The 19302-nt window shown below is 37.5% G+C and overlaps 1 protein-coding gene and 2 long non-coding RNA genes across 9 annotated transcripts; 1 reads left to right on the plus strand and 2 right to left on the minus strand.

Moving 5' to 3' along the window:
- Window positions 1–471: 471 nt before the first annotated feature.
- Window positions 472–4121, minus strand: LOC109158436. The gene is made up of 3 exons (XR_002050383.1): window positions 3593–4121; window positions 3107–3179; window positions 472–668 (listed from the first exon to the last, which is right to left on the minus strand). It is a non-coding gene; the product is annotated as an uncharacterized LOC109158436 (long non-coding RNA).
- Window positions 4122–8014: 3893 nt separating this feature from the next.
- On the minus strand, window positions 8015–10879 carry LOC109158460. The gene is made up of 3 exons (XR_002050391.1): window positions 10787–10879; window positions 10326–10398; window positions 8015–8034 (listed from the first exon to the last, which is right to left on the minus strand). It is a non-coding gene; the product is annotated as an uncharacterized LOC109158460 (long non-coding RNA).
- A 1335-nt stretch (window positions 10880–12214) lies between these two features.
- LOC109158475 (putative uncharacterized protein YDL057W) lies at window positions 12215–19302 on the plus strand. Of its 7 annotated transcripts, none has more exons than XM_019306384.1 (8): window positions 12215–12369; window positions 12988–13142; window positions 13246–13367; window positions 13502–13584; window positions 15017–15138; window positions 15816–15980; window positions 16549–16642; window positions 18730–19302. In XM_019306384.1, exons 3-8 carry the CDS (start codon window positions 13251–13253, stop codon window positions 18974–18976), a joined length of 828 nt encoding a protein of 275 aa, XP_019161929.1. In that variant the 5' UTR covers window positions 12215–12369; window positions 12988–13142; window positions 13246–13250; the 3' UTR covers window positions 18977–19302. The 7 variants fall into 7 exon arrangements, with proteins under 7 accessions (XP_019161929.1, XP_019161930.1, XP_019161928.1 ...); XM_019306385.1 differs by having other exon boundaries at window positions 13028–13142; XM_019306383.1 differs by having other exon boundaries at window positions 12215–12342.

Below are 19302 nucleotides of genomic sequence, written 5' to 3' on the forward strand. Positions count from 1 at the left end.
CGAGACCGAGATGATGAGGCCAGAGCAGAGGTAACCGTCCATACCGCACATCTCGTGTGATTCCTGATCGCCAAGGGCATAAGTTCATCCGATAATGAGGACATGAGCATGGAGATGATGGCCTAATCTTGGCGAACCCATGTGGGGCGATCAAGATTCGGCAGCGGCAACACTCCTTCTTCGTCGGTCGAAATCATGGCCAGCAGACAACGGTTTGATCCATTAATAAAACCCATTAGATCATGTCCGTTGAGAAAAGGAACAACTTGAGCTCGCCAGAATAAGAAGTTCCGATAGGTCAGTTTTACACTGATAAAGTGTAGCACCCCACATTTCTAACTCTGAATTACATCTCTAAACAGTCATTAACGTAACTAAGCAGCGGAAAACTAAATGATAAATAGTGGGAGTGTCACTGCCACAACCACCACTCGTTGGTGATTGCACAAGCTAAATGGGTAAAACTAGAAATAAGATTAAGTCTGGGTACTAAAAATAAATATTGGAAATGTAAGGGGGAAAAACGTCACCCCAACATAGTCTACATCAATCCTCAAACATAAAGTCGATAAAACTACAATCCATACATAGCATCAATGGTACTAGAGTTTAGACATCTCTATCTACGAGACTAATCTAACTCGATTTCTTCACACTGCTGGGCCCACCTGAAAGGGATTTTGCAAGCAACACATAGACAAATAGGAAAACACCAGTTAGCACGAAGCTAAGTATAACCACACTCAACCCTGTAAAGTGTTCTAGCATATACTTTGAAAACATTTGATATCTTTATAGCAATAAGCTAATCTCAAATCATCTTTAGATTATCATATTCTTTCTAGATGCTTGCACCCTATAATATCAGCTGGTATGCTTATGTATGTACAAGACTGTTCACATAGACTCAACAGCTTATAAACTTCTCAGATAACTTAACAAGCAACTCATGCTTACGGATTGGATCATGTTAAAGGACTATATAACAGGTGTTTACATGCTTTCACATTCTTATCTCATAACTTGATAAGTAGAGCTTCTAATAAAACACGATAATCATGCTCAAAGGAAAAATCTTAAGTGTCAAACTTCTCGTTATACAATCTCTTACGATGCTCTATTCGCATGCGATCACGTATAACATTATGATCATACTTCTTATGCAATCTAATGCAATAACATATTCATACTCATATGCAATCTCGTGCAATTATATAATCATACACTTATGCAATCTAGTGCAACAATATACTCATACTCATATGCGATCTAGTGCAACAATATAATCATACTCTTATGCAATCTAGTGCAACAATATACTCATACTCATATGCAATCTAGTGCAACAATATAATCATACTCTTATGCAATCTAGTGCAACAATATACTCATATTCATATGCAATCTAGTGCAATAATATACTCATACTCATGCAATCTAGTGCAACAATATAATCATACTCTTATGCAATCTAGTGCGACAATATACTCATACTCATGCAATCTAGTGCGACAATATACTCATACTCATGCAATCTAGTGCGACAATATACTCATACTCATGCAATCTAGTGCAACAATATAATCATATTCTTATGCAATCTAGTGCAACAATATAGTCATACTCATATGCAATCTAGTGCAATTATATACTCGTACACTCATTTATAAATTAGAGTACTTTCTATGGAGGTTTCTTTGTTACTTTCTCGAGTCTCTCTTGACACTCTTTCTTTCTCTCGAGTCTTTATTGACTCTCATACTTGAGTCTTTGTTGACTCTCTTTCTTAAGTCTCTGTTGACTCTCTTCTTTCTCTTATACTCGTAGACGGCTTAGGGTTTCACAGAAGTGTGAATTATCCCATCGGGAACAGCATAATTCCGACTCAATATCTCCTATCGTCTACGGAACCAATCTCGTGGTTCAAACTCTGTGGAATCAGGTATCGAACTACTAGTGTGTGCACCCCCTAACCAGGATTCCAAGCATGGTGGGAAGTTTCCAACCTCGTAACGTGGGAATACGCCGCGTTACATATACTGGGACCGCAATGTCCATAAATATCTCCCGAGAGGAACATAGTCCAAACGGTATCCTCCAAAACCTCACCGATATAGATAATACATAAATATATCTCTCATGCATGCAACAATTCTACTACTTCTCAATGCATCAAAGAATGCTATACCACATGCTTATGGTTTTTGAAAGTATTCTTGGGCTCACGTTGGCCCTTATGCATTTTTGAAATATGACTCATGTGAAATGTCAAAATGCTCTATAACATGCTTCTAAATCATGTATAAACTAACATGAAGTATTCAAGAATATATCATCATGCTCTGTTTGCAACATAGCAATTTCTATATAATTCACTCAACAAAATAAGATTCGTTCCAAATTTGATCAAATATCACAATTTAATCATGCTTTCATAATAAATCATATTCTCAAATGATCATGCTTCTGTACTTAATAAAATATCATCAGATCACAATAATCAAATAATTCTTCATACACAGTAAACTTAGCAAATATGCACTGTATAGCAATTCTTCACAATTTCCTTCATAACATACTCGTTTTTAATCCAAATTCAACGAAGTCAAAGCCAAAACGTGCGTCGAGACAACCCCGAAGAGCCGAGCCACAAGGGCCCGTAACACTTGGTCCAAAACGACACGTAGCTGAGCCACAAGGGCCCGGCCACTGCACAAAAATCCTTCACAAACTATACTCAGGGACCTGGGGCGGGACTCCTCATGGTCCGTCCCTGGAGCCCGGTTAAAGCACCGGGACTAGGCAACGGCCCTCCTCTAGGGTCGTGCCCTAGTCCCGTGCCACCACGGCTCTAGCCGGCGGCCATTCTAATGGGCCACAGTTAGGGCCGCCCCTCTGATCTGGTGCACACTGTGTTGTGCACCATATGGTGTTTCACCTGCAAAAACTAATCCAAACCAGTCCAAAACAATCTCAACAATTCACAAACATATACTAAATCACTTCTAAGCATGAACAAATCAAAAACTCATTGTTTTCTACTCATTTCTACTCATAACTAAGGCTTCACAGAGCCAAATTTAAAGAGGAATCCATGGGGTTATACCTTTAACCGAGCTCCAAAAGTTAAGCACTTGATTCTTTGACTCACTCCCGAGCTAACCACTTTAACAAAGAACCTGTAGATCAACCGATCCTCTTTCGTTACTCATACTATTATTAATAATAATAGTAGTATTAAACCATATCTTTTTATCTTTGTCCCAAAACTCCCATTCTTATCATAACTCAACCATTTTATATAGTGTCACCACCATATTTAGACTCATCATATCATTGGATAGCTCATTTATACTTCATTTATCCTTCCAAAATCATAAAACACCAACAAAGCTAAATATGTTGTTACATAGCTTCAAACCTAAGTTCTCTTCTAAATCAAACCAACCCTCTGACTAGTCTGCCACATCAACTATTTAATCATATTAACAACATTAAATACCTACGCACCATTATTAGATTATCATTAGTCCATCATCAACATCTATACCCAACATTCCATCGTTATCTTCCTCATTAAACAGAAGCTCACCCATAACTGCCGAGGAGAGCACAACCACTGCACTGCTATCTCGCCGGAACCAGGGTCGCCGGAGAACCGAAGGACGCCGCCGGGAGAGGAGCTCGCCGGAGGAACACCTGGGTCGCCGAATCTGCTTCGTTCCACCGGAAAAACGGCCACGCCAGACCTTGAGAATGCCGGAGCATTGCCACACCCCTGCTTCACTCTATCCGTTGACTCTGTTGTTCGCTGGAGGAGGTCGCCGGCCACTGTCCATCTACTTCCGGCTAAAAACGAAGGAGGGAGGAAAGGAAGAAGGTGGAGGTTGCAGCTGCTGCGTTGCCGTCGCCACCACGGGTCTCACTGACCCGCCGGCGAGAGAGAGGAGGGAATAGGTGCGGCTGATCTGCTGTCCGTTTCTTTTAACGAGAGAGACGCGATAGAGAGAGCTGATGGAGGTGAGTGTGGCCGCTGGTTTCAGCTTCCATTAGCTGAGAGAGGAAGACGGAAACAAGGGTTGTTTGGCTGATGAAGAAATGGACGAGAGCTGCTCAGTAAATCTTTTCTTTTTGGTCTGAAGGCAACAAAACGCATATTATATACTTCTCCGCATATATACTTAATAAACATAGGTTAAAATTTAAATAGTAGGGCAGCTTACTAAGTTGGGCTAGACTATTTTAGGAGCTTGGGCCAACTGGGTTGGGCTTGGGTTAGACTATGAATAATAGTTGGGTCAAAATATTTTGGACAAGAATGAATTACACTTGGCTCAAAATTACTTATTCTACACTGATTTTCTCGCAAAAATTTTTATGGAGTGAAAATTGGCTAATTTGAAATTTCTTAAAATTAGATTTATGAAATAAAATTTTGGGTTGTTACACTCTATCCCCCTTAAAAGAAGTTTCGTCTCGAAACTTAGAAGGAACGAGGGGATCAAAATCTCGAAGGATAAAAGAAGATATAACAAAGAGGCTAGGACTCTCTGTTGAAAAATACTACTTGAGACTTGTTGTCAAAAAGGCTTAGGATCAAAGAATATGATACGAACTGCAAGTCTACTCTTTGGAATGCTATTGATTAACAAGATCAAGATTCTCAAGATTACAACTTAGAAGATAACGTTGTCACCTTGTACAGATTCAATCAAGAATGATAGTTGAAGGGATAAAAGGGATTTCTCAATGAAAAGGGATACTCAATTCCATAAGGAAGAACGAGAAATTTTATCTCAAAAGGGAACATGAATTGACTTGGAAAGAGTTTCTTCGGTTTCACGATTCGATCAAAATGCTTGACGATTCGATAGCTCTTATTCTTACTAATCTTTATCATTTCCCTTCAGATAAAACTCTTAGCAATACCATCTTAGTCTTTTAACAATTCAATCCCCTTACCAAAACTCAACTACTTCTTACCTCATTCTCATCATTAACTTTCTTTCTTTAAGCTTTCACACAACTTATCATTTCCAAGTTCACATCCCTTAACCTTTCATTTCTTACTTAATTCAATTCTAAATTTCCCACTCTTCATAAGATCACACAACCTTCTTACATCTTTTATTCTCATCTTCATATATCTCACAAGCCAAAAGGCATTGGCAATCTTCTTAAGCTTCATTTCTTTCGGAGTTCACAACTCCTGTCTCATCCATTTACTATTTCTTCAAAAATAGAGGGAATCATCTTCACGTTTATTTAATCCATCCTTAAGTCCAATTTCTCGGTGCTTCAAGTTTTACTTTTAACCTTTGGGTTTAATATTTAAAATTCTCTTCACCATTGCTCTCAAAAGCATCTACTTGGGCGGGTTCGACTTCTTCTTACTGCATAAACGTTTACATTTGTCTTCCTTCTGGTTGCATCAGCATTCACACTTATCTCTTCTTCACGATTGAGAACCTTTAAACCTTCGTCTTTAAGCCCCCGCTGTTTCTTTTCCTTCATATTCGTCTCCTGCTGTACTAAGATTCTCTCCAGCTTTTGGGGTTTACTTATGCCTTGCAGATGATGCTGCACGTGTGAGGGTGCCTCTCTTTTCAAGCAAGGACTGCTACAACTGGCTCCAAGCCGCACGTGGAGTAACCTTCTTCATCAGCCCCTTCGGTTGTCAGGTTGCCACGCTACTACCTTACTTCTTCGCAACAAAAGATCTAACTACTTCTAACTTTTTTTTCTCAAAAGCTAAGATGACACAAGCAAATTAAAGCACACCAACATGATATAAGCATAACTCTTATACTTATCACATTAACAACTTTCTCATAACTTTCAACTTTTAACTCTTCAACTTTTCAAAGGTAGCAACAAGGCTAAACGAGGCAACTGCTGAACTAACAAACTTGATTTCACCAGATAGGTGTACACTTGATTTGAAGGAATTTGACTTCACAAAGGAAGAAAGGAAAAGGTTTCTAATTTTGAAACTTAAGGGTACTACTAGTTATAACCAAAGTCCTGATTATCAATTCCAAGGTTTTCCAAGATTTCAACAAGGTCTTGTGAAACAAAACTTATGGATCGAATTCCAAGAGAAGGACACCACAAAGAATAATCTCAATGAGATAACTCAATACTAACGGGTTCCAAATAAAGATGTAATAAGGATTTAATCTCAAAACAATAGATCAACACTAGTGGATTCCAAATGAAGGTATAAAAGAGAGATGATCTAGAATCAATAGCTCAATAACTCAATAACAAAGAAAGAATGCTACACTGGACGATCTCAATACTATAGCAACTTGATCCGAGTGTACAAAAGAACACATGGTCAATAAAATAGATCTTCAATAACAAAACACTTTCAAGAATACTCAATAGATACAAGCTCATAGGAATTACTCAACAAATATGGATTCCAACGGCATAACAACAACGAATAGATCTTGGCTCAACGTCTCAATAGATTCCAACAATATGGATTTCAAGGGATATAAGCTTAATTCAAATACAATGAGATCCCAAGAATAAGGCTTTCAACAAAATCTTACTAGCTTCAAGATTCAATTATACTAGCATTGCAAGTCAACGGAAGCTCACAAGAATACTTAGAAGGAATTTATAAGCATTCTAGATACAGATTCAACAATAAATCATGGAATGTCAAGAATAGACATTTGCAATAATTCAAGGCTCAACTCAAACAAAACAACTTCTCATACTCAACTCTAGACATTAGATAGCTTCGATAGATATTGAAAGCAACTGAAAGTAGTCAGAATGACTCAGGGATCAATATCAAGCTACGAGAAAATTTCCAGAAGCATAAGCTCAAACTCGATGATAAAATTTCAAGAATTATCATGCCATTAACAATAAGGGATTTGAAATGGAAGTTTGGCACAATGAGCACAACAAGATACTCAGGAATTAACTACTTTTAACTTCTCTATTCGTTAAGCAAGGCTTACAACAAGTAAGGCATATAAACAAGCAAAGGCATCTTTTCTCATCTACTTTAACAACTTAACAAGAATAACTTCTCTTCTAAGCTTTAACTTCCAAAATCATGGTTTTTTTTTTCTTTCAACTTCTCTCTTTGCTTCTCTACTTTACTCAAAACATATAACAAGGCATAACAAGCACATTGATAAATCACATAAGTAAGGCACACGTATAAACACTTATACTTTCACATTAGCACTTTGCACAAAACTTCCACTTTCACAATTTAGCTTTCATAATCTCAACTTTTAACTTTCACTCTAGCTTCTCACTGAAAACTTCTCTGTTTCACTTTCAAAGGATATAAACAAGCACTTTAAACACATTGATAAAGCACAAAACGTAAAAGCAAACACAAAGGAACTCACGACCTCACCGCATTCCTAACTGATACTTAGAGTTTCTCTTAACTCTGATTCTCATACTTAGTCACTGGACTTAGAGTCTTTCTCATCTCAATTTTCATAACTTAGGGCTCTTCCCCTATTCTTATCCTTCTTAGGATTTCCACTTAATGTTATCTTCTTATCTTGTCTTTCTTAAGACTTCAACTTAAAGGTCTTTCCTTAACTTGACCTTCCTAGGATTTTCACTTAGAGTTTCTATACTCAATCTTAAGGATCAAACTTCCTAAGTTTCCCTCGGTTCATACCGCTCTGATACAAATTTGTAACACCCCACTTTTCTAACTCTGAATTACATCTCTAAACAGTCATTAACGTAACTAAGCAGCGGAAAACTAAAAGATAAATAGTGGGAGTGTCACCGCCACAACCACCACTCTTTGGTGATTACACAGGCTAAAAGGGTAAAACTAGAAATAAGATTAAGTCTGGGTACTAAAAACAAATACTAGAAATATAAGGGGGAAAAACGTCACCCCAACATAGTCTACATCAATCCTCAAACATATAAAGTCGATAAAACTACAATCCATACATAGCATCAATAGTACTAGAGTTTAGACATCTCTATCTACGAGACTAATCTAACTCGACTTCTTCACACTGCTGGGCCCACCTGAAAGGGATTTTGCAAGCAACACATAGACAAATAGGAAAACACCCGTTAGCACGAAGCTAAGTATAACCACACTCAACCCTGTAAAGTGTTCTAGCATATACTTTGAAAACATTTGATATCTTTATAGCAATAAGCTAATCTCAAATCATCTTTAGATTATCATATTCTTTCTAGATGCTTGCACCCTATAATATCAGCTGGTATGCTTATGTATGTACAAGACTGTTCACATAGATTCAACAGCTTATAAACTTCTCAGATAACTTAACAAGCAACTCATGCTTACGGATTAGATCATGTTAAAAGACCATATAACAGGTGTTTACATGCTTTCACATTCTTATCTCATAAATTGATAAGTAGAGCTTCTAATACAACACGATAATCATGCTCAAAGGAAAATCTTAAGTCAAACTTCTCGTTATACAATCTCTTACGATGCTCTATTCGCATGCGATCACGTATAACATTATGATCATACTTCTTATGCAATCTAATGCAATAACATATTCATACTCATATGCAATCTCGTGCAATTATATAATCATACTCTTATGCAATCTAGTGCAACAATATACTCATACTCATATGCAATCTAGTGCAACAATATAATCATACTCTTATGCAATCTAGTGCAACAATATACTCATATGCAATCTAGTGCAACAATATACTCGTACTCATATGCAATCTAGTGCAACAATATAATCATACTCTTATGCAATCTAGTGCGACAATATACTCATACTCATATGCATTCTAGTGCAACAATATAATCATACTCTTATGAAATCTAGTTCAACAATATACTCATACTCATATGCAATCTAGTGCAATTATATACTCTTACACTCATTTATAAATTAGAGTACTTTCTGTGGAGGTTTCTTTGTTACTTTCTCGAGTCTTTCTTGACTCACTTTCTTTCTCTCGAGTCTCTGTTGACTCTCTTTATTGAGTCTCTGTTGACTCTCTTTCTTTCTCTTATACTCGTAGACGGCTTAGGGTTTCATAGAAGTGTGAATTACCCCATCAGGAACGGCATAATTCCGACCCAATATCTCCTACCGTCAACGGAACCAATCTCGTGGTTCAAACTTTGTGGAATCAGGTATCAAACTATTAGTGTGCACACCCCCTAACCATGATTCCAAGCCTGGCGGGAAGTTTCCAACCTCGTAACGTGGAAATACGCCGCGTTACATATACTGGGACCGCAATGTCCATAAATATCTCCCGAGAGGAACATAGTCCAAACGGTATCCTCCAAAACCTCACCGATATAGATAATACATAAATATATCTCTCATGCATCAATCTCATGCATGCAACAATTCTACTACTTCTCAATGCATCAAAGAATGCTATACCACATGCTTATGGTTTTTGAAAGTATTCTTGGGCTCACGTTGGCCCCTTATGCATTTTTGAAATATGACTCATGTGAAATGTCAAAATGCTCTATAACATGCTTCTAAATCATGTATAAACTAATATGAAGTATTCAAGAATATATCATCATGCTCGGTTTGCAACATAGCAATTTCTATATAATTCACTCAACAAAATAAGATTCGATCCTCATTGATCAAATATCACAATTTAATCATGCTTTCATAATAAATCATATTCTCAAATGATCATGCTTCTTTACTTAATAAAATATCATCAGATCACAATAATCAAATAATTCTTCATACACAGTAAACTTAGCAAATATGCACTGTATAACAATTCTTCACAATTTCCTTCATAACATACTCGTTTTTAATCCAAATTCAACGAAGTCAAAGCCAAAACGTGCGTCAAGACAATCCCGAAGAGCCGAGCCACAAGGGCCCGTAACACTCGGTGCAAAACGACACGTAGTTGAGCCACAAGAGCCCGGCCACTGCACAAAAATCCTTCACAGACTATACTCAGGGACTTGGGGCGGGACTCCTCATGGTCCGCCCCTGGAGCCCCGTTAAAGCACCGGGACTAGGCAACGGCCCTCCTCTAGGGTCGTGCCCTAGTCCCGTGCCACCACGGCTCTAGCCGGCGGCCATTCTAATGGGCCGCAGCTAGGGCCGCCCCTCTGATATGGTGCACACTGTGTTGTGCACCATATGGTGTTTCACCAGCAAAAATTAATCCAAACCAGTCCAAAACAATCTCAACAACTCACAAACATATACTAAATCACTTCTAAGCATGAACACATAAAAAACTCATTGTTTTCTACTCATTTCTACTCGTAACAAAGGCTTCACAGAGCCAAATTTAAAGGGGAATCCAAGGGGTTATACCTTTAACCGAGCTCCAAAAGTTAAGCACTTGATTCTTTGACTCACTCCCGAGCTAACCACTTTAACAAAGAACCTGTAGATCAACCGATCCTCTTTCGTTACTCAACCATTTTATATAGTGTCACCACCATATTTAGACTCATCATTGGATAGCTCATTTATACTTCATTTATCCTTCCAAAATCATAAAACACCAACAAAGCTAAATATGTTGTTACATAGCTTCAAACCTAAGTTCTCTTCTAAATCAAACCAACCCTCTGACCAGTCTGCCACATCAACTATTTAATTATATTAACAACATTAAATACCCAAGCACCATTATTAGATTATCATTAGTCCATCATCAACATCTATACCCAACATTCCATCGTTATCTTCCTCATTAAACAACATTCCATCGTTATCTTCCTCATTAAACAACATTCCATCGTTATCTTCCTCATTAAACAGAAGCTCACCCATAACTGCCGAGGAAAGCACAACCACTGCACTGCTATCTCGCCGGAACCAGGGTCGCCGGAGAACCAAAGGACGCCACCGGGAGAGGAGCTCGCCGGAGGAACACCTGGGTCGCCAGATCTGCTTCGTTCCACCGGAAAAACGGCCACGCCGGACCTGGAGAATGCCAGAGCTTTGCCACACCCCTGCTTCACTCCATTCGTCGACTCTGCTGTTCGCTGGAGGAGGTCGCCGGCCACTGTCCATCTACTTCCGGCTAAAAACGAAGGAGGGAGGGAAGGAAGAAGGTGGAGGTTGCCGCTACTCCGTTGCCGTCACCACCACCGGTCTCAAGTGGTCATATGTGGTCATGTAATTAGGTGTGGCGGTGTGGTCGTATCTGTGTCGTTGAATCAGTTTAATCTAACGGTAGTGGTTAATTTTGAGGATTTAAGGATTTTCGCGCGTGGGGTGTTATGGTAATTGCAGTGGCCATTTATAGCGGTCGGGTTCCAGAATACACCAACAGTGTTGACAACATGCAGCAATAGTGTAATAAGATACACCACAGTGAAACACACCAATAGTGTATTCCTGAACACTGTATGGTGTATTTATTCATATCTAATGATGCGTTTTTGGTGATGCCTTCCTAATTTGTGTATGTTTTTTGTTGTGCATTTCATAACATGGATTGTGTATATTTGTATAACAATTGGTGCGCCCGCACTAACCACACAGGAAGGCGTTGCCGCACCTGAACTTGACACCAATGGTATTCTACAAATACACCAGAGTAAGACTAATAATACACCAATTACACAAATAAAACACACAACAATGTGATTTTCCCTATTCCGGTACCTTATGACGAGTTTACCCTTGCAGTTCGCTGGGTAGGAAAATGTGCTCGAAAATACTGGAAGAATCTTGATTAATGTGATCCATTTGATCTATCTAATCTAATGGCCTGTAATTGACCATATGACTGCACCTAACAACATGGCCACATGTGATCACCCATATATATATATATATATATATATATATATATATATATATATATATATATATATATATATATATATATATATATACTCTTTTGTCCCATTTTATTTGTTCTACCTAGTATTCATAGATCAAAGCAATTCTTTTTTCTTTGTTTATTTTATTTAGTATTTTTTATTTCTTTTTAAATTTAAATTTTGTGTTTTTTCTTTTTTGAAAGCTACTGATTCTATTATATTTTGTGTTTAATAGTACTATTAATACTGTTAGTATAGTTTTTAAATATATAAATTTTGTATACTAATATTAAATTTAATATTAAGAAAAATTGGACTAAAAATAATTTAGTCAACCTCTGGTTTATAAAATCAGACACATTTTAGACGAATGGAATAAAATTATGGTTTTCAAAACAAAAATTATCATTTAAAGAGAAGCCTTGAAATTCTTACCTCTCGACGACGTAATCGAACTCAAGCAGTTATTGTGGAGTGTGGACGATAGTACAAGTGTACAACTTGCTTCAAAATCCTCGAGAAAGAAGCTCTGGAATTGTCGATATATGGAGGTATCAAATCTCTGACTCACCACCCATGTGCGTATATGCATAAGTTTTTGTTTTGTCTGGGAGATTTGACTTAATTTTTGACGTTTCTCAATTCATCTCACGTTTCGTTATTCAGTAGCTGCAAGTCTTAAATCAGTGTCGGTTGAAATTGCTTATGGATATTTGAAATCTGAGCGTTGTATCGAGTAGCTGAATTAGAGAAATACCTGCAGATTCTGAATGTATTATCATATCACAGTATCTGGTGAAATTTGGGGATAATTGTGTTCTGCATTCCAGACTGTGGCTACATGCACTTCAATTACTCATTCATCAATGTTAGGAAATTCTAATCTATTCTTAGAGATAAGGAACCTAATCTCTCAGTGCTTGCAGAAGTTGATTGGATTGTTTCTGCAGTTCGATTGCTTAGTATTTTGGTGGAACACTTTATGTGCTTTGAAAATTTGGGGATTAAATGAGCTGTTTCTTAAAAGTTTAATTAACATATAGAGTTAATTGCAATTTCTACAAACAATGAACTCCATAGTCCATATATTCATATGTTTCAGAATGGAAGTCTTTGAGTTAAGCCAGAAGTTTTTATAAAGTTTTGGTACATATGGAATACGTGGAATGTTAATATGTTATTGGTCTGGTTTCTAGGAAATTTAAGGGCATAAATCTATCTATGACATTATCGCAGTGAAAATGTAAGAAAAAATGTGGTAGAAAACAATGGAGTAAAATGGTTATTGTTGGCAATGGGTGAAGTTTTGACTGCTTCCTTTGTGCAAATCAAGTGTGCTCTCTGAAATTTTGTGTTTCTTTTTGGTGGTTATAACTTGCTTGAATGATGGCAGATCTATAACTGCATATTATTCTTTCATACCATAATAAGATTCCCTTTCTTAATTTTTTTAGCAGTGATGCAACGTAAAAAGATAGTGGTGGTGAACAACCATGATGAGAAGCTTTTGGGCATATTACATGAAACAGGCTCTAAGGAGCTTGTAATTGTGTGTCATGGTTTCAAATCCTCAAAGGTTAGTTAAGTTCAACCTAGGGCTTAAATGAGTGGCAATTCCTGTGCGGTGCTTGTCAGTTGTCACGCAGTTGGTAATCCTTATATGAATGACAATTTCTGTTTGCTTTACTTTTTTTAAAAATTTTATTTCAGGATCGCATTCCCATGGTGAACCTTGCTGCTGCTTTTGAGAAAGGAGGAATTAGTGCTTTCCGCTTTGATTTTGCAGGCAATGGGTATGTTGCCAACTGCATAGCCAGAATAAAGTTAATAGTTGATATAGTCACAAGTAAACTTCTTATAATTTTTTGTTGCAATGCTGCTAATTTCTCATGATTCCCCCCTCCCCAACCCACCCCAAGGGCCTAACAAAACAAGTTCTGTATATCAAGAATTTAAGTTCTAGGGGAAAAAAGAATCTTCTGTAAAAATAAAAATGGTAAGTTGCCTCTAAACCTGATTGATGTGGGAACTTGTATTGAATGAGTAGTAATAACTTATTATGGTTCATAATTAGGCAAAAGCTGCAAGACTGATAGTAGCTGCTAATTGTTCAAAAACTTTTAACTTTCTATGCACGGCAGTAACATGAATTTCATTTCAAGATTCTTGAGTTGTTTGATTGGTTTTCTTCAGTAGATATTTTGTATTTCAGGATAAGATATCAAGCACAGTAATGTTCTTGCTTAGTATGTTTGGAAATCAAAGTTGGTGGAAAAGATGTATGATGTGGAAGAATAGGAATCATTAAATACTTTCTTAAAAAACCAGTTGTGTCCATGAGTTACATAGTGTATAACCATTGAACTTCTTGATCTGTTAGATGACAGCCCCAATGGTTGTGACTTCACGAGAAACTAACCTTGACAAGTTTATCTTATATAACACATGCAAACTCTATAAACTTTTTTGAGGCAAAAAATATGAACGAGGAAATGTAGGAATTAATTGAATTTGACAAGTTTAATGATATGTTTTGACGTGATTAATTATTCCAATTAATGAGGATTTTAGTCTTTTAAGAATAAGAATAATAAGGTCTAGTAAATTTTGCATACAGATTATGCCCTCTTCTTCAGCTGAGCTGAATCTTGCAAAACAATTCATCATTCTATCATATGTTCAAGAAAGTACCTTGTCCTACAATTATGTTTTTGTTTTTTGTTTTTTTTGTTTCTTTTTTATTATCATAATTCTTTAAAATTATTTATACAATTATACCTTCCCTCTTCCCAACAAAGTGACAAACTCGCCCAAAAAAAAAAAAGAATCTGAAAAAGCATTTTTGTGTTCTAACATATGTTCAGTACATGTAGCTTCTCGCTTATGCATTTCCTAATGCCTTTTCCAATACTAATGTTAGTGTGCACTGTGCATTCTTCCTTTGAGCACTTGTATGGTCCACAATATTCACTTAGCTTACACCGGCGATTTGTTATATGGGCTCAGTAGAAAATCCCTATACGGCCTGTGTCCGGGCTTACCCCTTTTGCTTCTCACGTTTGAAATGGAGTACTGCTGCACTCGATTTTCCGACTTAAGGGAAGGACATTTGTTTAGTCAACTATAAGATAAGATGTTTCTTTGAAGAACCCTCATAAACAGTGTTCTTGAAAAACTTGATGATGTTGATTTTAGCAGTTAGTAACATTACTGTTTTCATTTCAGAGAAAGTGAGGGTTCATTCCAGTATGGTAACTACCGTAGAGAAGCTGATGATTTGCATACTGTAGTTGAACATTTTCGTCAGAATGGACGTTTCATAACAGCAATTATTGGGCATAGCAAAGGTATGAAAATTACATCTGTTGGTATTCCATGATTTCCATCCCAACACCCCTGTTCATATATTGGACATTTTCCTTGATCATATTCATTTTAGTAATGCATGATATATGATATTGTGAAAACTACACCAATATCTAAGTAACTTCCATCATAAAGAGGGCATGGCTCGAGTGACTTAAGTTATACTGTAATTTTTTACTCTGATCACATTAATACACTTCCATTTTTCCTTTCATCATTTCTGTTCTACTTTGTTCACTTAATTCTTTTTTTTTTTTTTAATTATTTTTTTATGGAGAAGAGGAACACTGTTTAAAATTTTCATGGTGTATGCTAAATCATATATAAACTATTTTTTACAATGCAAAGCTAAAATTATGTGCCTCAGTTTAACACTACGAGATGGGATTCTTACTGGTTCCTTTATTCAGGAAACTGACTAGTCACTAGTGGCTTCTCCAATTTGCACTTATATTCCATTTTGATTGTTTAAATATTCTTTCTTGGGAAGGAAATGGGGAGGATTCTCTACTTCTCTTACGTAAAGTGTTCTTGATATTATACATATGCATAGCTTTTATATTTGTTTCAGTACTGTGGCCTCGTTTTCTATTTGATGCAAAAGATAAATAGGTCTTGCAGCAGCCCTATTTGACACTGCCGAATGAAATTTTTCTAGGAGGGAATGCTGTGCTTTTGTATGCATCAAAGTATAGGGATATACCAACAGTCATCAATATTGCTGGTCGCTATAATCTGAAGAGAGGAATTGAAGGTCGGTTGGGCAAAAACTATCTGGAGCAAATCAAGCGTGATGGATTTATTGACGTTAAAAACAGGAGAGGTTTGTCATGTAGCCTTTTCTCACATTTTGTGTTTCATCCTCCAATTCACTATTGTATTCAGCAATGGTACTGCAGAACAAGGGCTTCAAATTAATTTAATATCTATAGTTACAGTTTGTCTACCTTGAAGAACATTCAAGTTGTAGAATAGATTCATTTTTTTGTTGGTGAATTTTCAACTCTAACCTCTTTAGAAATGGACAAAATTTGGATAATCCTTGAGAATTTTGACATTTCCTCCTAACTCCTACCTCCTCTGACATGCAAAAAGTTTGTGATATGTTACTTAATTGCCATCTTTCTGACACGCACACACACACTGGTATAGTGGTATATGCATGAACTAATTTATCATACAAGGCAATCAGCTTGCATTTATACATATTTTATAATTCAGCAATTATGTGGTGGTTAATTCCTTGTGGCATGTTAAAATGTGAGCAACAATAGCACTCTGTGTGATTAATGCATGGTGAGGATTGATTTCTTGTTGCTGGTGATGAAACTTAGCTTGTTGGAAATGGAGTGCCGTTCTGTTTTGTTTTGAATCATACTTTGTATTTTCAGGGAAAGTTGAGTATCGAGTGACCGAGGAAAGTTTGAGGGACCGCCTAACAACCGATACTCATTTGGCATGTCAAACTATTCCACTAAGCTGCAGGTCAAGAATTGAATTTGTTATCATTTAATGATTATGAATTTCTGCAACCAAAAGATCGAAATTGAAACAACAGAGAAATTTTACAGCATTTTCTAATTTCGTGTGTGTGTGTTAGAGAAAAGAACAAGGAGGTAATTTTATTGACTAGAAACTGAAATAAAGAAACAGGAAGTCACAAGACTTTCCCCAACAAGAGTTTTAGGCTCTTGCCCCAGCTACTAAAGCTTAAAGACTAAGGATAAAGATTGGCTGATTTACTCTCATCTAGAGGTTCTAATTTATAGTGCTAGGAAATAAATAATTATAGAAAATGAGATATTGTTGATATGATTGTGCCTTTGGTTTTATTCTTGTCAAATCCCTTGAGTTAAGCCTTTCCTTATGTATTTTGATTTGACTGATTTTCTTCATTCCTTTTTCCTGAGTAAACTATCTCTTATTTTGGATGTGTATCATTGCCACCCACCAAAGAAACAGCCTTGTCCCCAAGGCTAGATTGGAAAGACTGCCTTATATTGTCCGGTGTCGATTTCGTCAGTTACACTAGGCTTGTCGCTCGTTTCGTCCTCGTCATCCTCTGCTGCAATTAGAGTTTGCAAGGATTTATTCGGGCATACATGAAGTGGACTGTAGGGTTGCTGACAACGGAAACAAAGTCCTTTGGTGCGCATGTCCAGATACTCTTTGTTAGAATAATGTCGTGCTGGAGCTCGTGACATTGACGTGCCGGAATTGTGCACTGAAGACTGCATAGCAGGAAACGCAGGTTGTGTTTGGGAGGAATAGGAAGATGTTTGATTGCTAATAGAGAATTGAGACTGGGTTGGAATGGGTTTGGTCTGTGAATAATTCGAAAAAGAATTGGTTTGGTAATTCTTCCCATGCCCATTAGACCAAGTAGACCCACTATGTGAAGGAATTATCTGGAGCGCTGCATTTTCTTCTTGCAGATTGCGTCCAAGGAGCCGGCCTGTGGAGAGAAATTCAATTTCTCGTTCTGCAGCGCGAGCGACACGCATCGCTGTTCGGAGATCTGTCACATCATTCGGTCGGAGCCGCACCCGAATTGCAGGTTTCAAGCCATTGAGAAAAAGCCCTAATTGAATGTGAGGAGCAAGTCCAGGAATTTGGGCAATTCGAGCTCGAAACGCAGCGATGAATTCATCCACCAAGCCCGTTTGACGAAGAGCAGCAAGCTGTTCAAACGGTGGCCCAGGAAATTCTTCACCAAATTCTTCCAAAAGGTCGTGTGAATTGAGTCCAAGTAAGAGTCGGTTGTTGTTGTTGTAGCCATCGGAGCCAATGTAGAGCTGCCCCCTCCATACTAACGAATGCTGTTGGGACCTTCAAATCCTCTCGGGTGTGATGAATGGCAAAGTACTACTCCACTCTAGCCAGCCACCCAATCAGATCTGTGCCTTCAAATGTAGGAAGTTCTGTTTTTCCAATGGGCAACGAGGTGTTGTCCGGCTGAACATGTTCTGGAAGAGAGGTTGAATTCGGCATTGGATGGAAGTTGATGAAGCACTGGCATTGTTGTGCCCTCCGCCTTGGAAGGAGAGAGCGAGGAGATCAGACATCCTAGCCATGGAAGCTTCCATGGCTGCAAATCGATCATTCAATGTGGCCAATTCAGCACGGATTGCATCTTGGTTCTTCTCTAACGTCTCTACTTGGGAATCTCGTTTGTTCGTCATTCAACGGCAGGTCGGACCAATTTGTTAGAGAAAAGAACAAGGAGGTAATTTTATTGACTAGAAACTGAAATAAAGAAACAGGAAGTCACAAGACTTTCCCCAACAAGAGTTTTAGGCTCTTGCCCCAGCTACTAAAGCTTAAAGACTAAGGATAAAGATTGGCTGATTTACTCTCATCTAGAGGTCTAATTTATAGTGCTAGGAAATAAATAATTATAGAAAATGAGTTATTGTTGATATGATTGTGCCTTGTCAAATCCCTTGAGTTAAGCCTTTCCTTATGTATTCTGATTTGCCTGATTTTCTTCATTCCTTTTTCCTGAGTAAACTATCTCTTATTTTGGGTGCGTATCAGAGTGTTGTAACAATTCCTGCCAATTTTGTCATCAGGGTGTTGACGATCCATGGTTCAAGGGATGAAATGGTGCCTGTTGATGATGCCCTGGAATTCGCCAAGTACATCCCAACCCACACACTGCACATTATCGAGGGAGCAGATCATGAATTTACCTTGCACCAAGATGAATTGGCTTCTCTAGTTGTCGCCTTTGTCATGGCTAGTGTATCTAACGAAGAAATAACCAAACCATCGGAGTCATGCGTAAGAAAACACAAATCAATTCATTCTCGATTCTGATTTCGTCTACTTTTGAGCTATGTGCTTTGCCCTTTTCAGCAACATTATATTATGAAGCAAATACTTGAGAAATATTCTTGAGAATGAAACTAGGCCTCAATAAATGGCCAAGATATTGCTGAAATGTATATTAAATAGTACTAGAAAAGAAGCATGTGGAACTGCCACGGTAAAGAATGTTCTTCCTATTGTGTTTCGTGTTGGGTTTGGACAAAGAATGAATGTAGGCATTCTTTTGTTATACATGAATTCTAGGTGTATGGCAAACTAAGCTACGATGTAAAACAGCTAGGAGTTTCTTTTGGAGTATGAAAGGATGTTGTACA

Source organism: Ipomoea nil, unplaced genomic scaffold (assembly GCF_001879475.1).
Source record: "Ipomoea nil cultivar Tokyo-kokei standard unplaced genomic scaffold, Asagao_1.1 scaffold2818, whole genome shotgun sequence".
Classification (NCBI taxonomy): domain Eukaryota; kingdom Viridiplantae; phylum Streptophyta; class Magnoliopsida; order Solanales; family Convolvulaceae; genus Ipomoea; species Ipomoea nil.